Genomic DNA, 10,420 nt, shown 5'->3' with positions numbered 1-10,420 from the left:
ATAATATTAAACAGCTGTTATAGTGATACGGTGTACAAACAATAGCTACAAGGAAAACCATTGAAATTGTTATCTGGCATGTGTACAATCAAGGCGAAGTCGTATGACATACAACTGTCAGTGTGATGAAATATACAATTTCTATATGAAAATACGGTGTACAAACGACAACAGCAAAGTAAATCGTAGGAATTATGTTAGGCAGCATACGTATGATCAGCTACTCAAAGGAAAACATGCAGGTTGAAACCAACTGGGGGGAAAGAATAATTCATTTTTAGTACTTAAAAACGGTAAGCAGTCTACGGACAAGAAAAAATGAGCTGCTCACTAGGACACATATGCATTTGCATTTGTTACACATAAATATCCAAATAAATTAATAAAATATCAGCCTCTAAAATTTATCGTCCTTTACAAGTGTATGGAATTCTATTTCCTATAACCTCCTATAACAACAGAATCATAGAAAATGATTTTTGACAAACTGGGGGAGGGTCCAATCCCTTATAGAATGTACACAAACAATATTTGGATACCTATAGAAAATGAGGGAATTGCTTTACGTGTTATTGTTTCAGTATTTAAAAAAAAAAAAAAATCCCTATAGTAGCATGAAACTAAACGAGTTGCTGATGAAGCTGAAAATTCATATTTTGCAAAAAATTTACTGTTTTATCCTTATTTCTTTTTATGGCCTACCATATTCGGTTAAACTTTATTATATTGTGCATAAAACTGATCCTTCGACTTGAACGAAAAAAAAAAAATTGCAAAATATATTACATTATCGTAGTTCCACACCATCTCGTACAAGAATTTCGTACCATGCTCCCTGCCCCCTCCCCCTCAGAAAAATACCGTACGGCGAGCTTTACTGCCAGATTAGTTCTATTCAGATATTAGATCTCTTGATGTGACGTATTAATTATTTACCTTAATATTCATATAAGAAGGAACATACAATTTTAAAGGCTTGAGTCATGAATAAATGCACGGGGTGCTAATTATCACTTGGGAATGATGATAAATGAGCCTTACCCGTATATTTATGTTCTGTCCTTTATTCACTGATGGATTCTACCAACAATATTAACAACAGTGGGTGTAGATTGTTTAATAGTGATGGTGATGATGATGATGATAATGATGCAAACTTCGCTTACAATAATGATTCTCTGATCGCAAAACATTTCCAGAGCTAGGATGCAGTTCCCCCGGGTAACCAACTTGAGTGATCGCGTGAACTTCGTGTGGCTGTGGGTGGGAGGCATGTCTGCCCGTGCCATTGCCCAGGAGACAGGCACCAGCGTCGCCACCGTCTGCAGGTGGATTAAGCGCTGGAGGCAGGAAGGTCACGTCCATAATAAGCCACGTCATCGAAGAAAACAACACATATGGAACTCTAGCATCAGCAACAACAGTTTACCGAATCATAATATTTCCTATTTCACACCAGAGACTGGGGGGCACTTTATATGGTCTCTCGCCAAACCAGGTTATGGAGCAGTGACTCCATTCATGCTATACCATGATATCTGGACTTTACATTATGAGGATTACCACACAAGACATCTGACTCCTGGTTACAGAGTCGACTACAGCAGTACTATACCTTCCTTCAGGTAACTTGTCTCTTAAGCCCCATCCCCTTCCTGAAGTGTCCCCGCCCCTCCTCACCCACTCTACGGGCAATGGGTGGGGAGGGGTGGGGCTTAAGAGACAAGAAGCCTGGCGACGAGTATTAGAGCCAATGAAGGTATTAGTAACACTTCAGATTCCTTTAGTTAATACTGTAAATTTTTTTTAGATCACCCTTTTTGCTCTAATTATGCCTAAAGCTGCCGTCTCCATCTTGAATGTTGCGTTTTAATAATAGTTTAACAGTGGAATATAATATTAGTCATGGAAAAGTGTTATGAAATGAATATAAAACAAAACTGTCTTTGTATTTCACCGAATCACGTGAAATAAGCTACAGGAGGACGAAAGTCAAGGCTAAGTTAAGGGAAACGAGATATAGTGTATATGAAACAAATTATATAAAGTGATTAAGAATGAATATAGGAAAATGTTACATTATTTTTATTAGGTAAATATTAAAAAAATTAGTTGAATCAGCTTGCTGCATCTTGGTATCGAGTACTTAAGAACATCCACATTGGCCTTTATTGTACTTCTGTAGTGGCCAGTGGAAGCTGCTCGGGTGAAGGTCATGGCATATTTTCATGATGCCAATGGGGGCATTTTCCTTTTAGTATTACAAATAGTGACATATGACAATGAACTTTCTGTTGATGAAACTATTCTATGGTAACAGGAGTGAAAATGTGATTGGGCTGCGGATGCGGATAGATGGCTGAGGCTGTAATATCATGGGTCAAATTATTCGCTAGTTGGACGTGAGTTGTAGGTATTTGTGAGCGCATTTGGGCCTGGTAGCGAAAGGGATGCAGAAGAGACGGCGTCTTGCTGGAATGATGTTGATGAGTGTCTGCAGAGTTTTGGAGCGAATGTGAATGTAGTAATGACGGGAGATCTCAATGCTGGAGTGGGAAATATAGCAGTTGAAGGTGCTGTTGGTATGCATGGTGTGCTTGGAAGAAATAAAAATGGTGAACGAACGATAGGGATGTGTTGAGCGAGAGTTAGTGATTGGAAATACCTTGTATGAGAAGAAAGATATTTATAAGTATACATGGGTGACACAGGAGGGTGAAGGATTGTTGACAGAGTATTGATGGACTATGTGGTTGTGTCCAGGAATGTAATAGGAAGATTGTTGGATGTGTGAGTTTTGAGAGGGGAGGGTGGAGGTATGTCTGACCACTACCTGGTGGAGGGAAAGTTAAGAGTAGGTAAGAGATGGGTGACAGCTAGGAGAGTTAGGTGTGGCAGGGAGGTTTTGAATGTGAGTGAGTTGGATGAAAGAGAGAAAATTATAGAGTACAGTATCAGGAGAAGTTGAAAGATGAGTGGAATGCAGTGAAAGATTAGAAAAATGGCAGTGTGGAGGAGGAATGGCAGTTGTTTGAGTGCTGTGGTGGGGCATGCAGAAGAGGTGTGTGGTGTGAGACGAATGGGTGGTGGTGGGTGGTGGTGTAAGAGAGGGAAGTGAATGGTGATGCGAGGAAGTAATTATAGCTGTGGCTGAGAAAAAACGTGCATATGAAGTGTGGCTGCGGAGGAAGGATGAGGTGTCACATGAGAGGTATAATGAAAAGAGGAATAGGGCGAGAAGGACTGTGCGTGATGCTGAAGTGGCAGCAGATGAGAAGTAGGGTAGGCAGTTGACGGAGAATTTTCAACAGAATAAGAAAATGTTTTGGAAGGAAGTGAAAAGGGCGAAAGGGTGGGTCTGAAAAGGAAGAGTGAGTAAAAGCAGAGGATGGAAGGATGTTAATTGAGATGGATGCAGTAAGGAAGAGATGGGGAGAATACTTTGAAAGACTGTTAAATGTAAAGGACGAAAGGGAGGCTGAGATTGTGGCAGATGGAAGAGTGCAAGGAATAAATGTCTTGAGAGAGTTGAATGATTCTTTGATCACTATGGAGGTAGTGGAGAAGGCAGTAAAGGAGATGAAAAGAGGGAAAGCTGCAGGCATGGATGGGCGTGCTGTGGAATGCCTGAAAGGTGGTGGAGTGACTATTGTTGAGTGTCCAGTAAGACTGTTGAATGTGTGTTTTGTGAGAGGTATGGTGCCAGTTGACTGGGCAAGTGTTTGTGTGGTTCTGTTGTATAAAGGTAAGAGTGATAAGTATGAATGTACTGACTTTAGGGGTATAATTCTGTTGAGTGTTGTAGGTAAGGTGTATGGTAGAGTGTTAATTAAGAGAGTTAGAAAGGGTACAGAGGGAGTGATTGGTGATAAACAGTGTGGCTTTGGGAGAGGGAAGGGATGCGTGGATCATGTGTTTGCTATGAGACAAGTGTATGAAAAGTATTTAGCGAAAGGTAAGGATGTGTTATGGGCGTTCATGGATTTAGAGAAAGAGTATGATAGAATTAATAGGGAGACTTTGTGGACTGTTTTGAGATTGTATGGACTTGATGGTAGGTTGCTAAAAGGAGTGAAAAGTTTTTATGTAAATAGTAGAACATATGTAAGAGTGGGAAATACTGTGAGTAATTTCCCGTGAGAGTGGGGCTGCGGCAGGGATGAGTGATGTTGCCTTGGTGTTTTAATATTTATATGGATGGTGTCGTAAGGGAGGTGAATGCGAGAGCGTTAGGTGGAGGTTTGAGTCTGGTGAATGCTGATGGTAGAGAGCGGAATCTGAATCAGCTCCTGTTTGTGGATGATACTACCCTGGTGGCTGATTCGGAGGAGAGACTGAGCTAGTTGGTATAGGAGTTTGGAAGGGTGTGTGAAAGGAGGAAATTGAGAGCAAATGACGATAAGAAAAAGTGATGAAGTTTACGAGGTTGGTAGATGGTAGGAGGATGAACATAGTTTTGAATGGTGAGTTGCTTGAGAAGGTAGAGTGTTTTAAGTATTTAGGGTCACATGTTATTCCGGATGGAAGAATAGATGTAGAAGTGAAGTTTAGAATGAATGAAGTAGGAAAAGTGCCGGGAAGAATGAAAAGAACGTTTAGATGCTGTTCACTTAGAGTGGATGTAAAGAGAAGGCTGCATGAGGGTGTAGTGGTACTGTGTTATATGAGGCTGAAACACAGACTATGGGTATAACAGAGAGGAAAATTTTCATAGTAATGGAGATGAGGTGTCTGAGGAATATTTGTGGAGTGACATGTATGGATAGAATGAAAAATGATGAAGTGCGAAGGAGATCTGGAGTTATGTGGGAGATGACGGATTGAGTTGAGCAAAGAGCGTTGCGATGGTTTGGGCAAATGAACAGAGTGGATGATGAGCGATCGGTGAAAAAGACAACTGGATCGGATGTGAGAGGTGTAAGGCTGAGAGGAAGACCATTAATAAGATGGATGGACAGTGTGAAGAGAGCGTTGGATGCAAGAGGGATGTCTGTTGAGCAAGGAAGAGTGGCTGCACGTAGCAGGTAAAATTGAAGGGAAATTGTGAATGAATAAATGATGACACGACCCCAAAGGGATATTCTCCCACATTTGGTCTTATCATCTGATCAGATCAGGTGCGGGCAAGGGGATGGGTCCATTATGATGTGGCTGGGGTAAACCAGCTCTGCTGTCGGGCACTGCTGTGGATGTTGCCGATTGCACTGCACAGTTGACCCTCGTGTGGTGTGGTGAGGTGAGGATCTGTCCCTTCTCCCTTGGGGCTAAGATACGTATAAATGTATGTGTTTGGATGAGTAAATTGGGAGTGTGTCATCCTCTCTTGGTTACCTCCCTTTCTCTGGGGGATGCAGACCAGGTATAAAGATAGATAGATAGTTTTCATGATACCTCTTACATTAATATCCTTTTGTATTTATTGATGCACTGTAAAAAAAATGGAAATATAAATTAATAAATACAAGTATCTCAAACTTAATCTGAAATGAAGAAGTAGGAAGGAGATGCTTGCTGAACCTTCTGACTGGACGGGATGTTTACACTTGATCTGATGCAACCTAACATATAACATTATTAGAACTTATAATAATCATTAAAAACTCCACATTCTGTGGAGTTGTTATTGATATTGTAGATATTGGATCTTTTTTTTTTGGGGGGGGGGGATGAAGAGGAAATCTAGAAGGCTGGCATTTCAAGACCGTTCGAGAAAGATTCTTGAAATTTTAATGAGTGATGTATCTTGGTTGTTTTCTTCTTTTGGCACCGTTTTTCCTAGCACCAGCGCTGAACTAGCGCCCTCTTTTTTTTTTCTTTAATTTTTGCTCCCGTGTGCATCTAAAAGTGTTGAATCGATTGCTTTACAAGTGTTTTACTACGTAGTCGTGAACATATCCTAATGCACCTGGGTATTGATACTGAGATCCAACAAATACTTTTTGAGATATTGAGGCAAATAAAAATGGCCGCCTCATGCCTGAAAGAACTAAATCGGAAAGTATTTGGCCAATTTTGACCAAACTCGGAGCAAATGTAGTGGGTCACGAGCCAACATGATCTGCTTAATATGAATGACCTTGACCTTGATCTCAGTGTTATACCAAAAATCCCTTAATATTAGGTCTACAATGAGAGTAAAAGTATATTCATCAGGAATGTGGAGTTCTTTGAATATTGCTTCAGCAATTTCAGAAGTCTAGTTATTTTTGTTATTAATATTGTTATTATTATTATTATTATTATTATTATTATTATTATTATTATTATTTAGTATTTGCCTTCTTTGTGTGATTTGAAAAATATATGGTAGAATACTCACTGTAGGTTTAGGCATATAACAGAGGAGCTAGTTGGAGAAGAACAACGAGGATTTAGGAAGGGAGAAGAGTGTGTAGACCAGATTGTTCTAAGATGTTTAGTGGAGAAGTATCTAGAGAAGGGAAAGAGAATGTATGCTGCCTTCATGGACTTCGGGATTGCATATGACAGAGTAGATAGGCAAGGTATATAGAAGGTATTAAGAATATGTGGAAAGGATGGGAAACTGTTGAGTGCTGAGAAGAGTATGTATGAGGGAGCTAGGGCTATGATGAGAGTGGATGGTGGGATGAGTGAGTTCTTTGATGTAAATGTGGGACTGAAACAGGGTTGTGTGATTTCTCCACGGCTGTTTAATATATTCATGGATAGGGTTGTAAAGGAGGTGCAAGGTAGGGCAGTGGATGTGGGAGTGGCTCTAATGAATGAGGGTGAGGTGTGGAAGATTCCGGTGTTGCTGTTTGCTGATGATACATTATCGTTGACTGAAGATGCGTGGGAGTTGCAAGGTTGGTGAATGAATCTGGGACACCGTATAAGAGGAATGTGAAAGTTAATGTAAACAAGAATAAAATTATTGTGTTTGAGAGGAATGAAGTCACAGAATGCACAGTGAGGTTGGATGGTAAGGATATGGAGAATGTGAGTGCATTAAAGTACTTGGGTAGTGTGATGAGTAAGGATGGAAGTTTTGGGGATGAAGTGCTTGAAGGGTACAGCAGGGAAGGAAGGTTGTTGGTTCACTGATAGCGGTGATGAGCAATAGGGAGGTCTATGGAAGTTAAGAAGTCACTGCATGATAGTACTGTGATCCCCACCCTGACGTATGGAAGCGAGGCGTGGACCTTGCTAGAGGGGAACAAGTCAAGAGTGAGAGCAGTGGAAATGAGTTACCTGAAAGGAGCGTGTGGAGTGACATGGAGGGACAGGTTGCTGAATGAAGAAGTGAAAGAACGTTGTGGGGTGGATGTGGATGTGATTGAGAACATTAGGAGAAATACACTGAGGTGATTTGGACATGTGGAGGGAACGGAGAATGAAAGACTGACTAAGGGGGTGTATATAGGTGAAGTGGAGGGAAGGAGAGGGAGGAGGAGACCGAGGATGAGGTGGAGGGATGGAGTTGAGAGGTATATGAGGGAGGGGGGAACGAGATGGAGGGAGGGCAGTCAAATGGTGGGTAACAGAGCGACTTGGAGGCGTTTCGTCTGCGGCCACCCCTTGAGGGATTAAGGTGTCGGGCTATGGATGGACAGATTATTATTACTATTATATTAGATCATCATTATCAACTTGTTATAGGTTCATAGAATCAATGGATCATTTTGTGTTTCACATTTTTTTACATTCACCTTATTAACAAATAACACCACATATTAAAACTTATGAAAAGCTGGGCTCTCCTGGGCTGGTGTCAGCCTGGGGCTATGATCGGCCACAGTGCGTCTCGTTGTACACTGCATAGCTTCGGTTACTGCAGCAGCTGTGGGGGAGTTCTGGGGGGTGCTGACGAACCAAGTGACACCAGCCAGACGGACCAGTAAAAGGGATGGTAGCTGTGTTGCCAGGGAAAGGCAGATCCCAGTTCGATGGTAGGCAGGCAGGCTTCCACCCACCAAGGACAGAAATGAGAGGTACAGCCTGACACAGGGAGCACCCAGGCTGGTGTCTAGTGAAGAGTGGCCTCACAGTACCGGTCCAGTCCCATAACCGCTTAACTGACCGTGTGATCCACACGTAATCGTGTCTGTGGCGAAACTAATGTCTCGAACCACCCATCTCCGGACTCACGGACACCAAATCACTGTATGTAATTAAAACCTTAATGACTTTTCTGATATTACCATACATCATAACCCTGTTCCACATGTCTGCTAATTAAAATGAAGTGATCAATATACGGACACAGGAAGGCGGGGATATGGCACTAGAAATGTTTTGAGTGTGCCCAGCGAAAATGGATGACATCTTAACCCAGTGTTCGTTAAGATTTTCAAACTTTCTGGTTCGAAACCTAAAACACACACACACACACACACACACACACACACACACACACACACACACACACACACACACACACACACACACGTACACACACATTATACCAACAACCAATACTATGCAAAATCATTAGGCTACTATAACTGAAACACCATTGCGTTATACATGTTAGGTTTCTAGCCTCGACTCAAGAAGACAAGAATATTATCTCAGAAGACAAAATGACTAATAAAATCACCGCTGATCTGGCAAAGGTAATACTTTTCTTTTGTCATTGTAACTGGATTTTATTCGAGTGACAGGATTAAAAAATTGTGTTGATGCATTTGTTTAAAAATACGTAATGAATATTCAGTCCCCTGCATCGGCAGATAATAACATGACCCTTTTTTCTCCCCTCAGGTATCACCAACAACACAGTGAAGTACAGTAGGCAACATATGAGTAGCGGAGGTCTAGCATTTGGTACACTTGACATCCTAGACATAATCACATGTTTGCTGGTGGCACTGACATGAATGCGCACGGGTGTCAAATATTAACTGAAATGACCAAGTATCTGTGATGCATGAATGTCGAAAATTGTAGGTAGACCCACATTTCACACACTGTCCCAGGTTCATGTGTGATCAACTGTACCTTTGTTGAGACCTGTTTCAGAGTTTAATATATCCGTATGGTGCCGTATTCCTGTAGTTTACTCCTTCTCCCACCAGGCGATATTACACAGCCTAGTAGAACCCTTGGCAATATAGGATTTAATAAAATCCCTATCTAAACCCTCCATCTTATATCAATCACGTTGAAATAATCTTATGGATAGGGAGATCAAGCTAAAAATCCCTTCAGCTTCACAGGTTACAGTGATAAAAGGCAACTCTATCCCGCACAGTTAATATGGATAAAAAAAAAAGTTGTATTTCAGATATTCCACATAGATTTAGAAAATGTCCAGTATTTCATAGCCCGCTGTGTACTTCCTTAAAGATCTTATGGCTGATTCGTAATGATCGTTCTTCCTATCTCTCTTTTGAATTTGCTGGGTCCGTGTATTAACCTGTCTCTTTTCGCCTGTCTGTATTTCTTTCTATCAAACCATCTATCTGTCTATCTATCTATAACCATCTATTCATCTGTCCGTCCATGCATCTATCTATCCTTCTACTGTTTATCTAGTTATCCATCTGTCTATTTATCCTTCCATCCATCCGTCTAGTTATCCATCTATCTGTCTATCTATACGCACATCTCTCTATATGATACACTCTGTTTATCTCTCTGTCTCTGTGCATATCTACCTATCGATCATTGTATACCATTCGTTTGACATGACAGTATCATCTATCAATCTGCCTTCCCATTTCTGACTATTTCTGTCAATTTATGTTTTTATATTCAACCACTTAGCTACTCTAACATGGCCGAGTGGTAAGTGTCACTGCCTTTGAATCCTGGTGCGGGCAGCTGGTACAACTCGACTCAAGTGTCCATCAATCTTCAGCTTTACCTTTATGTAACTCTGCCTACCTGCGCCTTATGTATCTCTGCCTACACCGCTGCCTACCTGTGCCTTTATGTATCTCTGCCTACCTGTGCCTTTATGTATCTCTCCCTACCTGCACCTGAATGTATCTCTGCCTACCTGTGTCTTAACGTATCTCAGCCTACCTGTACCTTTATGTATCTCAGCCTACCTGTGCCTTTATGTATCTTTCCCTACCTGCGTCTTGATGTATCTCTGCCTACCTGTGCCTTAACGTATCTCAGTCTACCTGTACCTTTATGTATCTCTGCGTACCTGTGCCTGTATGTATTTCTGCCTACTTGTGCCTTTCTGTATCTCAGCCTACCTATGCTTTATGTATCTCTGCCTACCTGTGCCTTTATATATTTCTGCCCACCTGTGTCATTATGTATTTCTGCCTACCTGTGCTTTATGTATCTCTGTCTACTTGTGCCTTTATGTATCTCTGCCTACCTGTACCTTTATGTATCTCTGCCTACCTGTACCTTTATGTATCTCTGCCTACCTGTACCTTTATGTATCTCTGCCTACCTGTGCTTTATGTATCTCTGCCTACCTGTGCCTTTATGTATC

General features: G+C 41.3%; 1 protein-coding gene across 1 annotated transcript in view; it reads left to right on the top strand.

Moving 5' to 3' along the window:
• Positions 1–1,206: 1,206 nt before the first annotated feature.
• Positions 1,207–10,420, top strand: part of LOC145398702 (uncharacterized) — a 42,460-nt gene continuing 33,246 nt past the window's right edge. Inside the window, exon 1 of the mRNA XM_080271504.1 lies at positions 1,207–1,354. Within this exon, the coding sequence (XP_080127630.1) occupies positions 1,207–1,354 (148 nt within the window). The remainder of the gene's footprint in view (positions 1,355–10,420) is intronic.

Source organism: Coenobita brevimanus, chromosome 46 (assembly GCF_032717465.1).
Source record: "Coenobita brevimanus isolate Jiangsu-jjx chromosome 46, ASM3271746v2, whole genome shotgun sequence".
Lineage (NCBI taxonomy): Eukaryota > Metazoa > Arthropoda > Malacostraca > Decapoda > Coenobitidae > Coenobita > Coenobita brevimanus.
This window is presented reverse-complemented; position numbering and strand designations above follow the sequence as displayed.